The 24,788-nt window shown below is 36.8% G+C and overlaps 1 protein-coding gene across 1 annotated transcript in view; it reads left to right on the top strand.

The window, feature by feature from the left end:
- LOC136034740 (kinesin-like protein KIF21A) overlaps positions 1 to 24,788 on the top strand; it is a 146,752-nt gene that overhangs the window by 43,221 nt on the left and 78,743 nt on the right. The window contains exons 5-8 of the mRNA XM_065716114.1: positions 5,551 to 5,697; positions 6,821 to 6,929; positions 20,134 to 20,336; positions 22,075 to 22,363. Of these exons, the coding sequence (XP_065572186.1) occupies positions 5,551 to 5,697; positions 6,821 to 6,929; positions 20,134 to 20,336; positions 22,075 to 22,363 (748 nt within the window). The remainder of the gene's footprint in view (positions 1 to 5,550; positions 5,698 to 6,820; positions 6,930 to 20,133; positions 20,337 to 22,074; positions 22,364 to 24,788) is intronic.

The following is a 24,788-nucleotide window of genomic DNA, read 5'->3' as shown; positions in this document are numbered from 1 at the left end:
TTTTTTAACAACAGAAAATATTAGTATGTTAATTTCTAAAAGTTAATTTCAAAATTTTAATAAGGTCTAAGCACGCGGCAGGCTTGTATATAATCAATTTTCCAATTACGCATCAGCATAATCATTGCGTTACTCTTTAATATTAAGTCATGAGGTGTCAAATAAGCATTTCAATTGAATTAGGGAATTCTGGCTTGAATTCAATTCTTCCTTCTTAAACATTTTGGGGACTGTGCCAAGCATGGTGAAATTGCATCTTGCACATGGCGCTCCAAGATGTACACTAGGTGGCGAAAACTAGGGAAATCCTTGCCTGAATCATGAAAAATTCTTAACAATACGCACTACGCACGAATCTAACTTTTGATCATAGGCAGTGCAATAGGGCTGCTTAAGTAAAAAACGGTGTGGACGCAATGTATTATTTATTTTAATTTTTTTTGGATTTTCCGGTTTTAGACCAGGGCACTTCTTATCAAAGGGTTGGAAATTGAAAGGTCTAGTGCTCTTTTTCATAGTCAAAAGTGATTGGAGGGTAACTAACCCACCTCCCACGCCCGCCATTTCCCCAAACAAATCCAATCAAAATTTTGAGATAGTAATTCTGTTCAACGGCTTTGAAAAGTCCGGAAAATATGTCTTTGAGGATGACACCCCCCTATAGCCCTCGGGGCAAGGGTTGTAAGCTATGCCCCGGAGTATTTAAGGTTTATATAGAAAGGGCGATCCTATAAACCTTAGGTTCATTGTATTGGTAATCAGAAGTTTTAGTGCCCTCTTTAAGATTCAGAGTGATCGGAGGGTGAATATCCCCCCACACACACCTCGTGTTTTTCCAAAATGCATCTGATGCAAATTTTTAGATGGCCATTTTCTGTCGTAGGAACTTCTAAAAAGGCACATTCGGTTAGAAATTGAAGCAGCTAGGGTCCCTTTGAATGGCCGAAATTAATTAAAGGACCCGTTCTTTCAAATCACGACAGGGGTGCGCCAAGGATGTGCAATGGCCCCAGAGCTCTTCAATGTCATCATAGATTACGTTATGACAAAAACCACTTCACGTCTCAGCTTTGGGCTCAAATTCGGAGATCATACCATCTCAGATGTCGATTTTGCCGATGACTTGGCCATTCTGGTGGACTCCATGAAGCAGCTGCTGGAAGCGCTCCGAATTCTGCGAGAAGAGGCTGCCAAAGTAGGACTGCATATAAACTGGAACAAAACTAAAATTATGGCCATAGACCCGTCTTCTCCTGCTGTTAACTCTCCAGTTAGCCTGGACAGCACCACTAGCATCGAGGTTGTTAAAGACTTCACCTACCTGGGCTCCGTAATTTCTTCAAATGGCTCACTTCTCCCAGAGCTGCAGGCAAGATTATCTAAAGCGTCTTCTGTCATGGGTAGACTGAATCGTCACCTCTGGCGAAAACCAAATATCAGTCGCACAACGAAACTGCGGATCTTCAACGCTCTAGTCGGCTCTGTGATGCTTTACGGAGCTGAGATATGGCAAGCATCAGCTGCAATCCTCAAGAAAATTGACATATTTCATGCAAAGAGCCTGAGGAGGATTGAGGGCCTACGATGGTCCGACTTCGTCAGCAATGAAAAGCTTCTGCAGCTCACAAACCAGTCTTGGTTTTCAACTCAAGCAGCCGAGCGAACCTTACGATGGTTCGGGCATCTGTTTCGAATGCCACCACATCTACCCGCAAAGATGATCTATGACTTCGACCCTATCAAAGTTGGTTGGAAGCGACCTCGCGGCCGACCGAAGAAACGTTGGTCCGACAGCCTGTCCGAGTTCTTGGCGATGGCAAACATCAGACAGGGCGAAGAGCAAATACTCGCCATGGACTGAAGTGGGTGGAGGAGGCAGACGTCACTCTCTACGCCGAGCAGTGCCCGGCAGGAGACTTAAGTCAAGTCAAGTAAGTCAACCCCCCTCCCACGCCAACCCTTTCCCCAAACTGATCCAATCAAAATTTTGAGATGGCCATTTTGTTCAGCTTAGTTAAGAGGTCGGGAAATTATGTCTTTGAAGATGAAAACTCCCCCCCCTCCACAACCCTCAGGGCAAGGGTTCTAAGTTATGCCATGGGGCCATATAAAGTTTTATAGAACGGGTGGTCGTATAAACTTTGGAGAGGGCTCATTTTTTGGTAATAAGAAGTTCTATTACTCTTTTCAAGATTCAAAGTGACCAGAGGGCGGATACCTCCCCCCACGTCTCATATTTTCCTGAAATGCTTCTGATAGAATTTTTAAGATGGCCATTTGTTGTTGTAGAAGCTTCAAAAATGGCTTATTCCATTGGAAATTAAGGGTCTTTTTTAATAGTCAAAAGTGGTTGGAGGGCAACAAGCCCCCACACCCCCGCCCATAAATTCCCAAAATCCATCTAATCAAAATTTGAGATAGTCATTTTTTTTCAGCGTAGTTGAAATGTCTGGAAATTATGCCTTTGCGGATGACACCCCCTAAGCCGTCAGCGCAAGGGTTGCAAGTTACTCTAGAGGGGGCTCATTGTATTGGAAATCAGATATTCTATTTCCCTTTTTAAGAGTCAAAGATTGGGGGCACCCCAATCTTTTTGACTCTTTAATAGTCCAAAAATCATATAATAAGGCCTTTGAGGTGGACAGAACTCTTCAGAGTCTGGGGGTAAGGGTTGTAAGTTATGTTTCAGGGGCACATAAGGTTCTTATGGATGGAATGGTCATATAAACTTTATAAGAAACTCGGTTGATTTAAAATGTATTGTTCTAGTTCCTTTTTAAGAGTCAAAAATGATGGAGAGCAACTAGCCTTCCCCCCTTACATCCTGTTTTCACAAAACACATTCAGTTGAAATTGTGAAATAGCCATTTTACTACCAATAGTCCAAAAATCATATAACAATGTCTTTAGAGTGGACACAATCCCCAGAGCCCAGTGGCAAGGTTTGTGAGTTATGACCGGGGCATAAGGTTTTTAGGGGACGGGTTGTCGTATAAATTTTGGATCGGTTGGAGCTCTTTTGATTGGAAGTTGAAAGTTTTAGTGCCCTTTTTAAGAGTCAAAAGTGAATGGAAGGCAATCATCCCACTCCTCTCAAGCCTATCATTCCGCAAAACATATCTGATCTAAATGTTAAGAGAGTTATTTTGTTCGGCCTTGTTGGAAGTTGCAGTAAATATATCTTTGGGGATGTCAACCTTCCCACAGTCCTCAGGACAAGGGCTCTTAAGTTTGGGAATTCGTTCATTCTTTACACATAGTATAAGTTATTGAGAAAGGTATGCATGTTTGAACTTTACTTTCCCAGAAGATGAAGGGTATTCAGGTGAGACTTTCAGAGAATGTTGAGGGGGTGTTTAACTAAATCAAAACACGTTATGTGTATACGGATTGTCAAAAGGGTGCAACACAGGAATAACTGAGTATATTAATTTGGAAAATTCAGAAAATAATAAGGGAGATGATGAAGAAGGCAGGTGAAAAATTTGGGATATGTAGAAACTATATCAACAAATTTGAAGCACACTATGCCCACATAGATTGTCAAGCAGACCCATCAGAAATGCTTCAGGAATGGTTGATCGTATGTATTTAGCTGAATCTTTAACCGTGTGTTGAAGGGGATACTGAAGAAACCAAAGGTGCTATGTGCATACTGCTGCTACTGCTGCAACAACTATTGCTATTGCGCAAGCTAAGCGGTGGCGTAATTTCGTCAAAAACTGGGGGGGGGGCAAAGTTAGAGCCAATTTTCACAAAACAAGTGAAAATGACGTTAAATACTGAAAAATGAGCCTTTTGTTACAATGAAAGTGCTATACAGTACTATAAAGATACTTAACAGAACTATAAAAGTAAATGTATACAAAAGAAAACTGAACCGTTTCTGTTGATTCTTAGATTATGCAGGCTTATGTCAGTTTTAAAAAGATTTTGAAGAAATTAAATTTTAGCGAGGGGGCAAACTCTGAAGGGCAAGCAGCTTTTCTCTCAAACTCATTCATTTTTCAAACGCATCCAGTCAAAATTTTGAGACAGCCGTTCTGCTCAGCATAGTAGAATGGTCCAGCAACTATGTTTTTAGAGATATTAGGCATGTCAACCCAAGTGTGACCTTGTCAATACAGATATAATCAAAATTAAGATAAAACCCATTTCAAAAATACGATTTTGGCTCACTATCGTCTTCGTTACTCTTCGCAAAGAGCGTGTGTGTGTGTCTGGGGGCGGGGGGGGGGAGGTCTTTGCATTTTTAATAGGCGATTTGACAATCTTCATCTAGAATAAATAAGTAGCTATTATCGCTTTAAATTGAAGAGCCCTCAGATGGCAACTTCTGAAAATATAAGCTCATGTTCCGTTCATAAATTTGGTTCTCATTTGAGCTTTTTTATTGTATGACAAGTGATAGTATATTTCAGGGCTTCAAACTGGCGCATAAGAAGACTCTGTGATGGTAGCTCAGCAACTTAGCTAGTGAAATTCTTCAATTTTAGTGACATTTTAGTGAAGCTTGCATATCGGACAAGATTATTTAAATCCTAGATAATTTATGATTTCTGTTTCGAGTTCCCACTATATCCTAGTTTCTTTTGTAAATCCCCCCTTTCTTCGTAGAGTCCGCCGGGGCCCATTTAAAAGCTAATTAAAGTAAATAGTGCCTTCTGTCTTCATAAAAGACTCGCATGAAGTACTCCTATGTTTCATATCTGCTATGGGCATTTTCAAAAACCTTTTAGTGCTGTAGACACCAAGAAACGCTATCTTTTGCTATACATATATACCATGTCTTTGTGGGTAGCAAATACCTTAGCAAATACTTGCATGGTAGCATGTGCTGATCCACAAATTAATGTGAGTATTAACGGGAGATGTTTAGTACGTCACCGACATCAAAAGAATTCGAAGAAACAAAGATCGGGAATAGGGGCTCATTAAAATGACGCAATTGGCCCTCTAAAATCTATCTATTTTTAGGTTTAGTGTGATTTATAAGAGCCAATTCACTTTTCCGCCAGCAAGTCTGGTTAGTTAAGATATAAGAGGAAAACAGTAAACCAGTCCTTGTTCTTTTGAGGGCTGCTTAACTTGGAACGTGAATCCATTTTGATGGGGGAAATTATAATGGCTAGACACGATTATAAATATAGACACGATCTAATTGTGAAAATTGCTTTATAATAATTCGTATATTGTAATCAAGGTTTTAATCTATATCGTGTACCGTATCTGTCAAAGAAAATAGAAAATACATGAAGAGAAAACTTGTAATAAGCTTTTTGTACAGGTCCAGCTAAAAAAAAAAAAAAAAAAATAAAAAATATTTTGGGCATTTTTGTCCACTGTCATTTCCAAAACTCTAAAAAGTGCGATATAAGAAATGCTTGAAATAAGATACTAAAACAATAGCAGAATCTTGAAATTCTTAGAAATAAAATTCAAAATTATTAAAAACATTTGAATTTTTGAGCGTTGTTTGGTTGCATGTGTTACAATTGTTCAATAATCCTGTGTTACGCTTTTGAAAATAAATTTAAATTTGTTTTCTAGGATGTTGACGGTAAATATGATTCCGGTGTTAGCGAAATTCTGCGTGCCAAAATTCATTTTGTAGATCTTGCTGGATCAGAGAGGCTGAAGAGGACGGGATCCGAAGGTATCCGGGCAAGAGAGGGAATCTCAATCAATTCTGGTTTGGTGAGACGATTTTTCTCCTGCTTTTTTTCTCTTGATAGCTTCGCTGTTACGCCTCAAGCTTGCATCTGAAATTTTCGCACAATTTTCTGAGATAATTGCCAAAAGTTGTTTCCTATTTACTGTTTTTTTCAAAATTTACAATAAGTTTATTAAAAAACTTGATCAAAAAATTTATTTACGTACATATTTGTTCTGATTTTAGACTTTTTTTTGGGGGGGGGGGGCTAAAACCACTCCACCCCCTGGATAAGACCCTGGCCTTAGGCAATAGGGTGAACAATTACTTGCCGGATCAATCTGTTTTAATATTTTAAAGACATTCGTTGAGTCATGTAAATGAGCTTTCTAACAATCAACTCGTGAAACTCCCTGAAATTCACTCAGATCGAGTAACTTATTCATAAATGTTAAAGAAAGTTTGTCCAGAGAGTTGATGAAGGTTTATTCGAAAGCGATTGTTTAACCTGTTATGTAATTATCTTCTAAAATTTTGATGTAACTTGTCTCCAGGACATAAATAGAACCTCTGGAGTAAATCAGTTTATTAAATCAAGGAATTATGAATACTCAATGTTTCTTATGGCTGTACTTGTAGCCCAAATTAGTTTACCCGTAAACAGCTACGCTCAAATTATTTCTGAAAAAGTCCTTATTTAAAGATTCCTCATTTAAAAATATAAAAAACTGGCAGAAAAACGTAAAAACAATTATGTTTGTTTATCCCACAAAGTCAGAATTCCATGAAACTCACGGATGAAGTTTGAGAGTCAGCGGCTCAGTTTCTGAAACTGTTCGTTCTACGCCATTTTTAGAAACGTGGGGTTCAGAATGACGATACTGGTCTATGCCACTTATAAAAATACCTTAGACTAGTTGACCACAGGTGCCACCTTGGTAGAAAATATAAACCTTAATAAAGTAAATTTACTGTGTGAATAACTGTAGTATAATAATTTTGAAGCTAGGAATTGATTACATGGAGCGATTTACATTGTAGTATACTCTTTAGATCAGCTATGTGACAAATGAAAAACGAAGAAGGAATAATTCATTGAATTCCTATTATTTGTACAGTCTCATGTTTATCCTTATGCACTAACCTTCCGAATTTATTATTTTACAGTTGGCATTAGGCAATGTTATTTCAGCCCTTGGTGATAAAAGCAGGAAGGCAACACACGTACCTTATAGAGATTCAAAGCTTACTCGTCTTCTACAAGATTCCCTTGGTGGTAAGATATAGATCTTTATAATTTTTCTTGAAATTAAATCCCTCTCGCCTACTTTTTTTTAACTCCTTCCCATATTTTAAAGTATGCAACCCTGAACTACGATGAACCTTGCCATTTTGTTGAAAACGTTTACAATATAGTCTCCGTGTCTGTAGTACTGACTCCAGTCCCACTTTTGTGACCTGTATACATGGGATAACGTAGTTCAAAACCCTTATCACTCAGGGGTTATAAATGTCTTTAGAATTCATTAGATGTTAATCAAGGATAATTATAAGTGGAAAAGCGTTAAGAGACAAGTCATTGAAAATTTTGGTTAGTCAATGAAATTTATTTTCACGAAATGACATAGGATGAAATATAGCGAATTACAATATGCTAAACTAGCAGCAAACCTTGTTGGATGACAGGCGTAAAAAATTGTAGTGTACTCCTTTATTAAGGTTGGAGAAAAATTATATTCCCCCCTTTCCCCACGCAATTCTGTTCGTTAAAAATTCAGCTTGACCCCCCACTCATGAGACAAAACAGGGTAGACTTACCAAAGTCACAACTTCGGAAATATTTATTTTATAAAGAGAAAAGATCCCTCTCTCGCCTCTAATAGAATGGTTATCCATCTAAGTTTATAAAATTGTCTAACATTGATTTTTTTTTTCGCAGACGCATATTAACCCAACAGCAACTGTGTTTAAAAAAAAGCCAAAGGTCTCGGTCGAGCCCATAACCCCGACATCGATGTCACAGGCTCTATAATCTGAGCTAGCCGTGCTTGAAATTTGGTTTCGGGCCTTCGGTGCGTTGATACAAATAAACGGGCTTCGTCTAGTTATCAATATTACCGACTGCGTAAAGTCGGTAATACTTTCATTCCCCTTTTCCCCCAAAAATCGTCTCTTCAGCATAGTCTGTCCCATTTTGTTCAGCATAGTTGAAATATCTGATAACTGTGCCTTTGGAGATAACATGACCCTCTGCAGACCCTGAAGAAAGGTCTTTTAAGTCATAAAATTTTTCCATTGTGTACGCATAGCACATATAAATAGTTGTTATTTGGAAGTGTGCATGCAATTTTTGGGTGGAGGAGGGGGTGAGTTTCCTGCTGGAGGAATTTTCCAGAGTGAGAATTTTCCACGGGGAGAGATGTTTCTGGACGGTGAACTTCTCAGGGGAAATTTTACTCTGATAGAATTTGCCTCAATTCCTATACGAAATTTCTTTATTTGTCTTACTTTCTCTTTGCCGACTCAATTTTATGTGTGGAGGTGTTAATGGTAATTGTCCGGGGTAAATTTTCCCCGAGATCGAATTGTCTAGAGGATCTTTTGATGGTGGGGGGGGAGTGTTTTTGCCGCGAAAGGAGAGCCGTATTTCTCGGCATTATTTAAAAAATGATCAGAAATCCAATATAAAAAAATACAAGTTTTAAACTAAAATTAAGAACCAAAATTATAACCTAAAATGAACAGAAACTATTACATATATGAAAAGGATAACCCCCTCCTCAACGCCTCACTCTTTACGCTAAAGTTTGAATTTCGTCCCGATTCTTTAATAGCAATTCCTGAAACACGAGGTTCCTTTAGTCAGAACAATAAGAAGCTTTTTTAAAAGTACTAAAAAACTTACGCGCGAAGAGCGAGGTGTTGAGGAGGGAGCATATACGTGGTAATTTCCGTTCGTTTTAAGTTTTACCGTTGCTTCTTACTTTCAGTTAGAAAAAACTTGTTTGTTTTTATTTTATTACATAACAACAAATATGTTAAAAACAATCTGAACGTCTCGCTTCAAGTGTCTTATTTGAACTTTTATCGCAAATAAGACACTTGAAAGGCTTATCCCCAGTGTGTAAACTCGCCACGTTGCAACTTTAAAGAATCATCAAAGAATACACAGTAGGGATAAACCTTTCAAGTGCCTTATTTGCGATAAAAGTTTTCCCCATGCTGCAACTTTAAAGAGTCATTAAAGAATGCACAGTAGGGATAAGCCTTTCAAGTGTCTTATTTGAAATTTTATCACAAATAAGACACTTGACAGGCTTATCCCCAGTGTGTAAACTCGCCACGTTGCAACTTTAAAGAATCATCAAAGAATACACAGTAGGGATAAACCTTTCAAGTGCCTTATTTGCGATAAAACCTTTTCCCGTTTTTGAAAATCTAAATGTGCATCAAAGAATAAACCTTTCAAATGCCTTATTGGCGAATAAACCTTTTCCCTTGTTGAAAATCTAAATGTGTATCAAAGAATACACAGTGGGGATAAAACTTTCAAGCGTCTTATTTGCAATAAAGGTTTTCCCCATGCTGCAACTTTAAAGCGTCATCAAAGAATACACAGTAGGGATATGTCTTCCGTCTTATTTGAACTTTTATCGCAAATAAGACACTTGAAAGGCTCATTCCCAGTATGTAAACTTGCCACGTTGCAACTTTAAAGAACCATCAAAGAATACACAGTAGGGATAAACCTTTCAAGTGCCTTTTTTGCGATAAATTTTTCCCCATGCTGCAACTTTGAAGAGTCATCAAAGAATACACATTAGGGATAAGCCTTTCAAGTGTCTTACTTGAACTTTTATCGCAAATAATACACTTGAAAGGCTTTCAAGTGCCTTGTTTGCGATAAAACCTTTTCCCGTGTTGAAAATCTAAATGTGCATCAAAGAATATACAGTGGGGATAAGCCTTTCAAGTGTCTTATTTGAACATTTATCGCAAATAAGACACTTGAAAGGCTTATCCCCAGTGTGTAAACTCGCCACGCTGCAACTTTGAAGAATCATCAAAGAATACACAGTAGGGATAAACCTTTCAAGTCCCTTGTTTGCGATAAAAACCTTTTCCGTGTTGAAAATCTAAATCTGCATCAAAGAATACACAGTGGGGATAAGCCTTTCAAGTGTCTTATTTGAACTTTTATCGCAAATAAGACACCTGAAAGGCTTATCTCCAGTGTGTAAACTCGCCACGTTGCAACTTTAAAGAACCATCAAAGAATACACAGTAGGGATAAACCTTTCAAGTGCCTTATTTGCCATAAAAGCTTTCCCCATGCTGCAACTTTAAAGAATCATCAAAGAATACACAGTAGGGATAAGCCTTTCAAGTGTCTTATTTGAACTTTTATTACAAATAAGACACTTGAAAGGCTTATCCCCAGTGTGTAAACTCGCCACATTGCAGCTTTAAAGAATCATCAAAGAATACACAGTAGGGGTAAGCCTTTCAAATGCCTATTTGCGATAAAACCTTTTCCCGTGTTGAAAATCTAAATGTGCATCAAAGAACACATTGGGGATAAGCCTTTCAAGTGTCTTATCTGAACTTCTATCGCAAATGAGACACTTGAAAGGCTTATCCGCAGTGTGTAAACTCGCCACGTTGCAACTTCGAAGAATCATCAAAGAATACACATTACGGATAAGCCTTTCAAGTGTCTTATTTGAACTTTTATTACAAATAAGACACTTGAAAGGCTTATCCCCAGTGTGTAAACTCGCCACATTGCAACTTTAAAGAATCATCAAAGAATACACAGTTGGGGTAAGCCTTTCATATGCCTATTTGCGATAAAACCTTTTCCCGTGTTGAAAATCTAAATGCGCATCAAGAACACATTGGGGATAAGCCTTTCAAGTGTCTTATCTGAACTTCTATCGCAAATTAGACACTTGAAAGGCTTATCCGCAGTGTGTAAACTTGCCACGTTGCAACTTCGAAGAATCATCAAAGAATACACATTACGGATAAACCTTTCAAGTGCCTTGTTTGTGATAAAAACCTTTTCCCGTGTTGAAAATCTAAATGTGTATCAAAGAATACACATTGAGGATAAGCCTTTCAAGTGTCTTATCTGAACTTCTATCGCAAATTAGACACTTGAAAGGCTTATCCGCAGTGTGTAAACTCGCCACGTTGCAACTCCGAAGAATCATCAAAGAATACACATTACGGATAAACCTTTCAAGTGCCTTGTTTGTGATAAAAACCTTTTCCCGTGTTGAAAATCTAAATTTGCATCAAAGAATACACATTGGGGATAAGCCTTTCAAGTGTCTTATCTGAACTTCTATCGCAAATTAGACACTTGAAAGGCTTATCCGCAGTGTGTAAACTTGCCACGTTGCAACTTCGAAGAATCATCAAAGAATACACATTACGGATAAACCTTTCAAGTGCCTTGTTTGTGATAAAAACCTTTTCCCGTGTTGAAAATCTAAATGTGCATCAAAGAATACACATTGGGGATAAGCCTTTCAAGTGTCTTATCTGAACTTCTATCGCAAATTAGACACTTGAAAGGCTCATCCGCAGTGTGTAAACTCGCCACGTTGCAACTTCGAAGAATCATCAAAGAATACACATTACGGATAAGACTTTCAAGTGCCTTGTTTGTGATAAAAACCTTTTCCCGTGTTGAAAATCTAAATGTGCATCAAAGAATATACATTGGGGATAAGCCTTTCAAGTGTCTTATCTGAACTTCTATTGCAAACTAGACACTTGAAAGGCTTATCCGCAGTGTGTAAACTCGCCACGTTGCAACTTCGAAGAATCATCAAAGAATACACTTTACGGATAAACCTTTCAAGTGCCTTGTTTGTGATAAAAACATTTTCCCATGTTGAAAATCTAAATGTGCATCAAAGAATACACAGTGGGGATAAACCTTTCAAGTGTCTTATTTGCGATGAAAGTTTACCCCATGCTGCAACTTTAGAGTGTCATCAAAGAATACACAGTAGGGATGAGTCTTTCAAGTGTCTTATTTGAACCTCTATCGCAAATAAGACACTTGAAAGGCTTATCCCCAATGTGTAAACTCGCCACATTGCAACTTTGAAGAATCATCAAAGAATACACAGTACGGATAAACCTTTCAAGTGCCTTGTTTGTGATAAAAACCTTTTCCAGTGTTGAAAATCTAAATGTGCTTCAAAGAATACACAGTGGGGATGAGCCTTTCAAGTGTCTTATTTGAACTTTTATCGCAAATAAGACACTTGAAAGGCTTATCCCCAGTTTATAAACTCGCCACGTTGCAACTTTAAAGAATCATCAAAGAATACACAGTAAGGATAAACCTTTCAAGTGCCTTACTGCAATAAAACCTTTTCCCATGTTGAAAATACAAGCATCACAGAATACACAGTGGGGATAAACCTTTCAAGTGTCTTATTTGCGATGAAAGTTTGCCACATGCTGCAACTTTAGAGAGTCCCCAAAGAATACACAGTAGGGATAAGTCTTTCAAGTGTCTTATTTGAACTTCTATCGCAAATAAGACACTTGATAGGCTTATCTCCAGTGTGTAAACTCGCCACGTTGCAACTTTAAAGAACCATCAAAGAATACACAGTTGAGATAAACCTTTCAAGTGCCTTATTTGCGATAAAAGCTTTCCCCATGCTGCAACTTTAGAAAGTCATCAAAGAATACACAGTAGGGATAAGCCTTTCAAGTGTGTTATTTGAACTTTTATCACAAATAAGACACTTGAAAGGCTTATCCCCAGTTTGTAAATTCGCCACGTTGCAACTTTAAAGAATCATCAAAGAGTACACAGTAGGGGTAAACCTTTCAAGTGCCTTATTTGCGATAAAACCTTTTCCCGTGTTGAAAATCTAAATGTGCATCAAATAATACACATTGGGGATAAGCCTTTCAAGTTTCATATCTGAACTTTTATCGCAAATTAGACACTTGAAAGGCTTATCCGTAGTGTGTAAACTCGCCACGTTGCAACTTTGAAGAATCATCAAAGAATACACAGTACGGATAAACCTTTCAAGTGCCTTGTTTGTGATAAAAACCTTTTCCAGTTTTGAAAATCTAAATGTGCAGCAAAGAATACACAGTGGGGATGAGCCTTTCAAGTGTCTTTTGAACTTTCATCGCAAATAAGACACTTGAAAGGCTTCTCCCCTGTGTGTAAACTCTCCACATTGCAACTCTAAAGAATCCTCAAAGAATACACAGTAAGGATAAACCTTTCAAGTGCCTTATTTGCAATAAAACCTTTTCCCGTGTTGAAAATCTAAATGTGCATCAAAGAATACACAGTGGGGATAAACCTTTCAAGTGTCGTATTTGCGATGAAAGTTTGCCCAGTGCTGCAACTTTAGTGAGTCGTCAAAGAATACACAGTAGGGATAAGTCTTTCAAGTGTCTTATTTGAACTTTTATCGCAAATAAGACACTTGAAAGGCTTATCCCCAGTGTGTAAACTCGCCACGTTGCAAATTTAAAGAATCATCAAAGAATACACAGCAGGGATAAACCTTTCTTGTGCTTTATTTGCAATAAAACATTTCCCGTGTTGAAAATCTAAATGTGCATCAAAGAATACACAGTGGGGATAGACCTTTCAAGTGCCTTATTTGTGATAAAAGCTTTCCCCATGCTGCAACTTTAAAGATTCATCAAAGAATACACAGTAGGGATAAGCCTTTCAAGTGTCTTATTTGAACTTTTATCACAAATAAGACACTTGAAAGGCTTATCCCCAGTGTGTAAACTCGCCTCTTTGCAACTTTAAAGAATCATCAAAGAATACACTGTAGGGGTAAACCTTTCAAGTGCCTTATTTGCAATAAAACCTTTTCCCGTGTTGAAAATCTAAATGTGCATCAAAGAATATACATGGGGATAAGCCTTTCAAGTGTCTTATTTGAACTTTTATCGCAAATAAGACACTTGAAAGGCTTATCCCCAGTGTGTAAACTCGCCACGTTGCAACTTCGAAGAATCATCAAAGAATACACATTACGGATAAACCTTTCAAGTGCCTTGTTTGTGATAAAAACCTTTTCCCGTGTTGAAAATCTAAATGTGCATCAAATAATACACAGTGGGGATAAGCCTTTCAAGTTTCATATCTGAACTTTTATCGCAAATTAGACACTTGAAAGGCTTATCCGTAGTGTGTAAACTCGCCACGTTGCAACTTTGAAGAATCATCAAAGAATACACAGTACGGATAAACCTTTCAAGTGCCTTGTTTGTGATAAAAACCTTTTCCAGTTTTGAAAATCTAAATGTGCAGCAAAGAATACACAGTGGGGATGAGCCTTTCAAGTGTCTTTTGAACTTTCATCGCAAATAAGACACTTGAAAGGCTTCTCCCCCGTGTGTAAACTCTCCACATTGCAACTCTAAAGAATCCTCAAAGAATACACAGTAAGGATAAACCTTTCAAGTGCCTTATTTGCAATAAAACCTTTTCCCGTGTTGAAAATCTAAATGTGCATCAAAGAATACACAGTGGGGATAAACCTTTCAAGTGTCGTATTTGCGATGAAAGTTTGCCCAGTGCTGCAACTTTAGTGAGTCGTCAAAGAATACACAGTAGGGATAAGTCTTTCAAGTGTCTTATTTGAACTTTTATCGCAAATAAGACACTTGAAAGGCTTATCCCCAGCGTGAAACTCGCCACGTTGCAACTTTAAAGAATCATCAAAGAATACAGAGCAGGGATAAACCTTTCTTGTGCTTTATTTGCAATAAAACATTTTCCCTTGTTGAAAATCTAACTGTGCATCAAAGAATACACAGTGGGGATAGACCTTTCAAGTGCCTTATTTGTGATAAAAGCTTTCCCCATGCTGCAACTTTAAAGATTCATCAAAGAATACACAGTAGAGATAAGCCTTTCAAGTGTCTTATTTGAACTTTAATCACAAATAAGACACTTGAAAGGCTTATCCCCAGTGTGTAAACTCGCCTCTTTGCAACTTTAAAGAATCATCAAAGAATACACTGTAGGGGTAAACCTTTCAAGTGCCTTATTTGCAATAAAACCTTTTCCCGTGTTGAAAATCTAAATGTGCATCAAAGAATATACATGGGGATAAGCCTTTCAAGTGTCTTATTTGAACTTTTATCGCAAATAAGACACTTGAAAGGCTTATCCCCAGTGTGTAAACTCGCCACGTTGCAACTTTAAAGAATCATCAAAGAATACACAGCAGGGATAAACCTTTCTTGTGCTTTATTTGCAATAAAACATTTTCCCGTGTTGAAAATCTAAATGTGCATCAAAGAATACACAGTGGGAATAGACCTTTCAAGTGCCTTATTTGTGATAAAAGCTTTCCCCATGCTGCAACTTTAAAGATTCATCAAAGAATACACAGTGGGGATGAGCCTTTCAAGTGTCTTTTGAACTTTCATCGCAAATAAGACACTTGAAAGGCTTCTCCCCAGTGTGTAAACTCTTCACATTGCAACTCTAAAGAATCCTCAAAGAATACACAGTAAGGATAAACCTTTCAAGTGCCTTATTTGCAATAAAACCTTTTCCCGTGTTGAAAATCTAAATGTGCATCAAAGAATACACAGTGGGGATAAACCTTTCAAGTGTCGTATTTGCGATGAAAGTTTGCCCAGTGCTGCAACTTTAGTGAGTCGTCAAAGAATACACAGTAGGGATAAGTCTTTCAAGTGTCTTATTTGAACTTTTATCGCAAATAAGACACTTGAAAGGCTTATCCCCAGCGTGAAACTCGCCACGTTGCAACTTTAAAGAATCATCAAAGAATACAGAGCAGGGATAAACCTTTCTTGTGCTTTATTTGCAATAAAACATTTTCCCTTGTTGAAAATCTAACTGTGCATCAAAGAATACACAGTGGGGATAGACCTTTCAAGTGCCTTATTTGTGATAAAAGCTTTCCCCATGCTGCAACTTTAAAGATTCATCAAAGAATACACAGTAGAGATAAGCCTTTCAAGTGTCTTATTTGAACTTTAATCACAAATAAGACACTTGAAAGGCTTATCCCCAGTGTGTAAACTCGCCTCTTTGCAACTTTAAAGAATCATCAAAGAATACACTGTAGGGGTAAACCTTTCAAGTGCCTTATTTGCAATAAAACCTTTTCCCGTGTTGAAAATCTAAATGTGCATCAAAGACTATACGTGGGGATAAGCCTTTCAAGTGTCTTATTTGAACTTTTATCGCAAATAAGACACTTGAAAGGCTTATCCCCAGTGTGTAAACTCGCCACGTTGCAACTTTAAAGAATCATCAAAGAATACACAGCAGGGATAAATCTTTCTTGTGCTTTATTTGCAATAAAACATTTTCCCGTGTTGAAAATCTAAATGTGCATCAAAGAATACACAGTGGGAATAGACCTTTCAAGTGCCTTATTTGTGATAAAAGCTTTCCCCATGCTGCAACTTTAAAGATTCATCAAAGAATACACAGTAGGGATAAGCCTTTCAAGTGTCTTATTTGAACTTTTATCACAAATAAGACACTTGAAAGGCTTATCCCCAGTGTGTAAACTCGCCTCTTTGCAACTTTAAAGAATCATCAAAGAATACACTGTAGGGGTAAACCTTTCAAGTGCCTTATTTGCAATAAAACCTTTTCCCGTGTTGAAAATCTAAATGTGCATCAAAGAATATACATGGGGATAAGCCTTTCAAGTGTCTTATTTGAACTTTTATCGCAAATAAGACACTTGAAAGGCTTATCCCCAGTGTGTAAACTCGCCACGTTGCAACTTTAAAGAATCATCAAAGAATACACAGCAGGGATAAACCTTTCAAGTGCCTTATTTGCGATAAAACCTTTTCCCGTGTTGAAAATCTAAATGTGCATCAAAGAATACACAGTGGGGATAAGCCTTTCAAGTGTCTTATTTGCGATAAAACCTTTTCCCGTGTTGAAAATCTAAATGTGCATCAAAGAATACACAGTGGGGATAAGCCTTTCAAGTGTCTTATTTGCGATGGAAGTTTGCCCCATGCTGCAACTTTAGAGAGTCATCAAATAATACACAGTAGGGATAAGTCTTTCAAGTGTCTTATTTGAACTTTTATCGAAAGTGAGACACTTGAAAGGCTTATCCCCAGTGTGTAAACTCGCCACTGGTAAATTACAGTTGTTTTTTTGTAAATTTAACCCAATATGATGATTAAAACACAACAAAAGTTCAGAAAAAAACGACTGAATAAAATAGTGTATACCTATAAGGTATTTTCCGACATAAAAAAAAATAACAAGTTTTTTCAACTTAAAGTGAGGAGCAACATTAAAACTTAAAACAAACAGAAATTATTACGTATATTAAGGGTTCGACCCCTTGTCAATATTTCAATCCTTACGCTTAAGTTCGAGTTTTTTTCCAATTCTTTAAGAATGACCCCTGATTCACAAAGGCCGTTTAATTATAATAAATTTGAAAGTACTTAAAAAAAAACTTTAGCATGAAGAGCGAGGTATGGACGAGGGGGCTAACCCCCTCATATGCTGAATAATTTATGTTTGTTTTAAGTTTTAATGTTGCTCCTCACTTTCAGTTGAAAAAACTTGTTTTTTTTATTTAATTTCTGATGGTTTTTTGAATAATGCTGAAAAATCATCTGGGAAAGTCTGTATTCATCTCAGTAAAAAAAATTGTATATAAACAATATGAGCAAGTTCCACAACTTATAGCCCTTTCCTGTATATGAAGGTTGTTGCCCCCTCTCCTTCCTAAACATATCACTCTTCACGCTGACCTGCTATTTAGTACTCAAAAATCTGTTTAAATGTTCTAATTAAGTAACCCTTGTGTTTAGGGAGTGGTTATTAATGAATTGGGTTAAAATCCAAACATTAGTGTAAAGAGCGTGATGTTGAGGAGAGGATAACTCCCTTCATTTACGTAGCAATTTATGCTCGTTTTAAGTTTTTATGTTCCTCTTCACTTTCAGCTTTTGAAAATTCGTTACCATGAACTGTTTGAAAATCGTTCCATTTTGTTGGAATTACATATCGGAAGATACCTTACGAACATAAGCGGTTTTTTTCTGGACTGGTCTTGAATTTGAACTAGACCTACATTGCCTGAGCAACGTGAAGTGTTGCGGCAACCTTTTTCCGGCTTTGCCGATTAAATTGTTGCGAGAGCAACACTTTGGTTTTGTTTCTTTCCTATCGGTTAAACGCTGAAGTTATCAGCCTATCGAAGTTTTTAAAACGTTATGTGCAAAGATGAACGCAATCAGTAATCACATGATCAAAGGCTATTCCTCAGCGTTGAAAAAACAACAATAACAAAAGAATATCGAAAGAAGGGACTAAATTGACTTTGCAGCCCGTTGAACTTTATCTTTTTCAATCGTAGACATTGTGACGGATCAAGACTTGGAACAATATCTTATATTATAAAGCTATCCCTAACTTCTCAGGATCAAAATACCATAGATGACACTATTAATTATTACGAAACTGCCTCGTTGTTTTACGTTATCGTTTGTACCCGTTGCGTAAACACTTAATTCTAGGTTACAGTGAGTATGGGTAGGCTACACCAACTAGCAAAAGTTACAAACCCCTCTTCACTAAAGATGATTGTAGCATAACAGACGATTATTACTTACAAGTCCCCTTCATGTCTTACCACCGGAACCAACTCGGTCTTATCATCAAATACACTGAAAACAAATAATAGGTACACCAAATAGCAAAATTGGCAGACTCCTCACTGCCGAAGATGATTATGAGCTAACAGCTAACCTTTCCTCACAAGTCCCCTACATGTCTCACAATTGGTATCGGCTTATTTTTGGTTTCAGTGTGTACCCTACTACTGAAGTTGTCAACCCCTTGAAACTTTCAAACTAGTATATCTCATGAAGGAATTTTTGTATAAAAAAATGGATGACATATCCTTTGATCAGCTCATCAAGAGCTATCGATTGCCGTCGAAAAAAAATTCTTTCTGTCTTAGTTCAAAAGTTGATTTTTTTTTTTTGCCGTAGGCCAACTTTCTAACGTCACCACTTAGAAAGGAGCAAAGGATAAGCTCCAATCTCTTTAGAAATGACAGAACTTTTAAATTTTAATAGGTGCATCTGATAACATTTCTCTACCTCAATCCCAAGTCCGAAAAAACAAATGATAAACCCAGCGAAAATCACGGGAGCACTTTCGGACCCGTGGGAAAATGCCGCTTTTTTCATCTGTAAATTTTTCTATTTATCACTCAAAGAAGATATATTGGCTGTGGGGCCGGGTAACTGCCGCATATAGTTAACAGTTATAGATTTTAGTCCATTTTCAATTTGAAAGTGGTGCCTGCCTGCTTGTCTGCTTGCCTGCTAGAACGGAGCTTTCCACTCGAAAGCAGAAACATGGTTTGATGAAACGGAAGCTTGGCTGCGCAACTTCAGATACTCCTTTCTGACACAGGCTATAACTCCACTTCACTTCGCACACCCTAGGCTCTGGCTCGTGGACAATCAAAAACCATCATTTTTGGCCCCAGGCAAGAGTTGTGCGAAGCTTTCCAAAATGTAATGCCATATTCATCAATCCGGCCTGAGGTCCACACTTTCCGTAAAAACCGCACAGGTTAGACCCTTACCAGTTTCCAGGAATAAGCCGACATCGGTGGCATAGGAAAAAAAAACCGGGACAAAACCAAAGTGTTGCTCTCGCAACACAATTATCATTGCTGTTTTAAACCACAACCGCTCTATTTTGTCAAACTTGAGTTTTCTCATTTTATTTAAGTATAAAGTGGTATTATAAATTATATTCTTATAATAAATAATAAATTCTAATAATAAATAATATATGATAAATTCTTATAATAATTATATAACTTTAATGATATTATAAATATCATTAAAATTATTTTCTACTATTGAAAATTATGTCTGGATATTGATTTTGAAAAAGTCTTCAAAACGTTTCTTAAAAACTGCTCTATACCTATTAAATCTTTGCTGTTTATTATTATTATTATTATTATTATTATTATTCAATCGTAAGGTGATATAATAACGAACAAAAATATAATGAACAGAAATTTCCACAAGCAGAAGTTGAGCCACTGGCCCCCTTATGACACAAGTGTCATTCATCTTTGACTAAAACAATGTATATTTTGCAAAGATCTCTTCTTTTTTCGTTAAAAAACCGTCAAACCTTCAAAAGTCAAAAATTACCATCAACATGAAAGTACTAATTAAATTTATAAGAAATAACACAAATATTAGAGAATAAACACATGTATGACTTTCAATTTCATCCGGTATTTAAACAGACAGATTTTAGTCTCCTCTTTTCCTTTTAATCCTGAATAGTTGAAACATATTGAAAAATTGATACTTAAACAAAGTTTTTAAACTTCAGTTTTAAAGCTTTTAAACGGATTTCAGTTTTAATCCGATTGATCAGTTTAATTCTCCCTTTACAGGCAACAGCAAGACCTTAATGATAGCATGTGTTTCCCCAAGTGATATCGACTTTATGGAGACCTTAAACACTTTTCGATACGCTAATCGAGCTCGGAATATCAAGAATAAAGTACAAATCAACTATGACAAAAGTTCAAGGACAGAGATGCTTTTGCGACAAGAAATACAGAGGTTACAAATGGAGTTAATGGAGTACAAACAGGTAGAGATAGCACGTTCCTTCTATTCCATTTTAAGTGGTTTTAATTGCCCGTAGGCATAAAATTATTAGGCTAGGTGTGAGGTTTAAATTTACTGTTAACCTGAAAACAGGAAGATTAAAGGAAACACTATGATAATCGTAAAAGCCTTTAAATTTGTGCGGGGCTTGGCCAACTGGAATATGCCCCCCTCTCCCTTATGCACTTTTTAGATATGTTAAAGATAAAAAATTCTCGTTGTTTCTCAGATAGAATGAAAAAACTAAAAACAAAAGGGGCGCAAACTGCAATGAACAATGGAGCAGAACTTGAATCGAACACAAAGTGAACGCAATTAAGCGTATTGTTACCACCCCTAATCCTGTTTCCATGGATTAGAGTGTCATTCGTAAACAAAAAAGATTTATTAGAAAGTTTTATTTTAGCCAATTTATTTTTCTTTAGATTTGAAAGAGAAGGGTTGAAGTTAATGACAAATCAATAACTCAAATAAGGTGCTGCCATCATTCAAATTATTCAAAAGACTAGTGTTTCTTCGGTGCTTCATCCAAAATAATTAAAAAGCTGAAATTTAAAGAATTACTTAGCTGAATGATTTTCCGTTTATATGAAGGGAATGGATAAAAGAAAAACAATTAATGAAAATTCGCTACCCCCTTCTCAGCCCAACTACCAACTGGGAACCATAGTATATTGGTTTTTGATATTCATAAATAGGTCGACCACGTGAGAATATTCAATTGATGTCAATCTTCGAGGGAAATCAGTAGTTTGGTGCCACAAAATGGCTAGAACCCTCACTTTCCCGTGAGATAACCTAATCGGTCACTGGAAAACTTTTAATTTCTGCTAGAATAAGCTCACTCCCAATCTTCATAGGTTCATTAGTTCGATACAATCACCTCTTAAAAAAATTAATGAAAAACGTATCCGTGATCTTATTTCTAAGGAAAAAATGTTAAATTCCAAATTTTTGTAGAAAGGATATTGAAACTTCTAAAGTAGGGTCCTCTGATATGCAAAATGTATTGGTGGTATTCCCATTAAGATCGCTTGAACTTTTAAGGGTGTTTTCCCCCTTTTTCTAATACCGGGCGAATTTCCTTAAGTTCGTAGCTTTATCCGGGGTATATTTTCACCGGTATAGAATTGTCTAGAAGATATTTCCATGGTTAGGGATTTCTCCGTGTAGAAATCTGATCCCACCTCTCCGTGTACAGAGGGGATTAGATTTCTTGGCATTAGTTAAAAAACGATCAGAAATTAAATAAAAAACAAGTTTTTTCAACTGAAAGCAAGGAGCAACATTAAAACTTAAAAACGAATAGGAATTATTGCGTATATGAAGGGGGTTGCCTGCTCCTCAACATCTCGCTCTTTACGCTAAAGTCTGAGTTTTGTCCCAATTCTTTAAGAATGACTCCTGAAACACAAGGGCCATTTAATGAGAGCAATAAGATGTTTTTTAAAAAGTACTTTAAAACTTTAGCGTAAAGAGTGAGGTGTTGAGGTGGGAGCAACCCCCTTGCTATACATAATAACTCTTGTTTGTTTCAAGTTATAATGTTTTTTTCTTACTTTCAGTTGAAAAAACTTTTTTTTTTATCTAATTACAGAAAAAAACTAAATTCTAAAATCATAACAGTGCCTTAGTCATATTTAATTTATTATGATTTTTTATGAAATCATATGATTCTTATATGCTTTCTCATGATTTTTCCAGTGTTTTATTCGTTTTAGGGTAAACGCACCTTTGATGGTTCTTTATCTGGCCATGATTTTGAAGATCTCCTCACCAAAAATGCTCTCTTATTAACCGAGAACGCGCATCTTCGCTCACAAGTTGCTCTTCTTAAGGAAAAGAACCAACTTTTTGACCAACTTGCAGGAAACTCGGTTGTTCGTGAAGATGTACCAGAAGAACAAATTGATGATCAAGCTTTTGTACAAAGTCAGGATGTTGATCTTTTAACAGATATATACAAAGATACTCCTGAGCAAAGAATGATGTCAGTCCTTGAAGATGATGGTTAGTTGTTCTCTCTCTCTCTCTCTCTCTCTCTCTCTCTCTCTCTCTCTCTCTCTCTCTCTCTCTCTCTCTCTCTCTCTCTCTCTCTCTCTCTTTTCCTTCTCTCTTTTCTTTAGATCTTGAAATTTCATATCTTTGCTTGAGAGACATATCCTCAAAAATTACATAAAAAATACATCATTATTGTCCATTGTCATAGCAGCCCTTCCACCGTAAATTTTTTAGCACAAAAGGGTCCAGGGTATGCTCCACCATTTTATAGAATCATTTATTAACCAAAAAAAAAAAAAAACAAAGGACCAATCATCACGAAATGGCCTTTTTTTTACAGACAAAATAAATAATCCTTTGGATAATTTTAAGAGGAATCAGGCAAATTTCAGGATCTTTGATTTTAATTACTGGTTGTATAAATTGGGACCCTATCTCCTCCAGCACTCAAACGCATCTTACTGCTCTAGCAGAAACATAGGCAAGTTCCACCTTTTGTGAAGCGTGATCACGCAAGGAATTAAAACCTGCAAGTTTTGAGAAGCAAAGCTAGTCGGTGCAAGCCAAGCAAAGAACTAACCTGGACCCTTGGACCCTCCAATACCACCCGTGCTGCCCAGTTTTTAGTTGGAAGATGGGTATGAAGACATTGGTTGAACCGGAGTCATAGAAGCACCCTTACCCTGAATAAAACTTGAAACAGACCGGAATACTACCTGAATAATACAAGATTCAGTATGATTGAAGGTGGAAAGGACGCCCATGACTCTTCCATCACATCTCCGGCTCTCTGGTAATTGTTTAACAGATTGGCAGGGATATTGTATCTCATTTGAAGCAGAATTACGTAAAAATATTCAACTTATAGTCTGTAAGAGCTAAGTGATCCTCTTGCTACCCAAGCTCCACTTCTTCAATCGAAAATTCTAATCAGAAAGATAGGCAGTTTTTTCACCGATGGGAATCGCTGGAGATGGATTTTCGGGGGCATATATCCCAATTTCTTAGAATAATTGTATTTTTTGGCTTTCAGTTTTGTTTTACTAAGGACATTTTTTTGTCATTACTTTTTCTTTTTATTTGACTTTATTCAATTGTTGAGGAAAGTGATCCCTTAACAAAACTTCTGGAATATTAGTCATAATATTTGAAGTGATGTATTTAGTTTACTAAATGAAGGCTTGAATTTGCGAATCAATAAAGGATTTACCGATTGATTTTGTATACATTTAAAAGGACTTGCAGTAATTTTCGCATTATGTTCTAAAATGAGGTCACATTGTTTAGCTTCAAAATACAATTTTACATCCGATGCTATACATGTCATGGGAAAAAAACGGTCTTTATAAAGGCTATTTTAAAGCAGTAAAATGATTATGAAAGTGCATGATACGCCCTTTGCTTTCGAGCAGGATGATATGATAATTGTCTTAATTACGATGTCGCACTTGGTTAGAAACACTCTGCAGTGTTTATTTTTATTATTACAAGTAAATTTAGAGTGAATCAAGTATTTATTTACCTTCAAAAGTCCTAATAAGCTCGTCTTTTTAGCTAGACTACAACGAGGCAATGTATCCCATGCATTTAATAACTCCAAAAAGAGACTTGGAAAGAATACAAAGGGAACTAGATATAAAGAGTTGAAAGGTATCTTGGACAGCATTTATCAAGTTATTTTAAGTGTGACACCCTGTATGCACCACACTTTGTATTTGGAACCTCACTGCACTCATGTTTAATGAATAAACAACATATGTGAATGTCACTCTTCATTTTTATACTGTCAACTAATTTTCATGTCATCTTCAGTACTAGCATTACTGTATATTATAAACGTATATGCTCGATCAGCCAGTGTTGAAATTACCAATTAGTTCCTGGTTGTATTTAGGGCAAATAGTAAGGATGGGATGGTGTCAAAATTGTTTCCCGTTCTAATTATATTGCTTAGATTCGATTCCAATAATATCTCGATCTTCTTTCCGATTTCATTTAAGTACGGTGCATTATGTTTTCAGTATACTCTATCTATAATCATGTAAAGAATATGACAATGTCTAAAATTCTCCAATCGTTTCCTCAACTTTCTATCACTCAACTTCTCACGTTGTCGTACCCCCTTATATGCCTTAGCTATGAAAAACCTCATCAGAGCCTAATGATAGAAGTGCTTACCCTCTCAGGTATGTTTGTGTGTGTCTGTGTGGGAGGGGGTGTAGTGGACGAGATTTCAACTTCACTACCAGTTAAAAGAAAAGTAATGTATCCTCTATTCAGGTGTATATAAAATGATGTGACGTTTAATGCGTAGTAATAAACGTTCTAGATGTATTTAGCTGCATTAGACTGCAATCTCCATGAGTGATGTTGACCTATATCCCTGAGTGCTGCTTATGTAAATTACTAGAATTTTCGTTTTGTGCTCTTAAAA

The sequence above is a fragment of the Artemia franciscana genome, chromosome 13 (assembly GCF_032884065.1).
Source record: "Artemia franciscana chromosome 13, ASM3288406v1, whole genome shotgun sequence".
Classification (NCBI taxonomy): domain Eukaryota; kingdom Metazoa; phylum Arthropoda; class Branchiopoda; order Anostraca; family Artemiidae; genus Artemia; species Artemia franciscana.
This window is presented reverse-complemented; position numbering and strand designations above follow the sequence as displayed.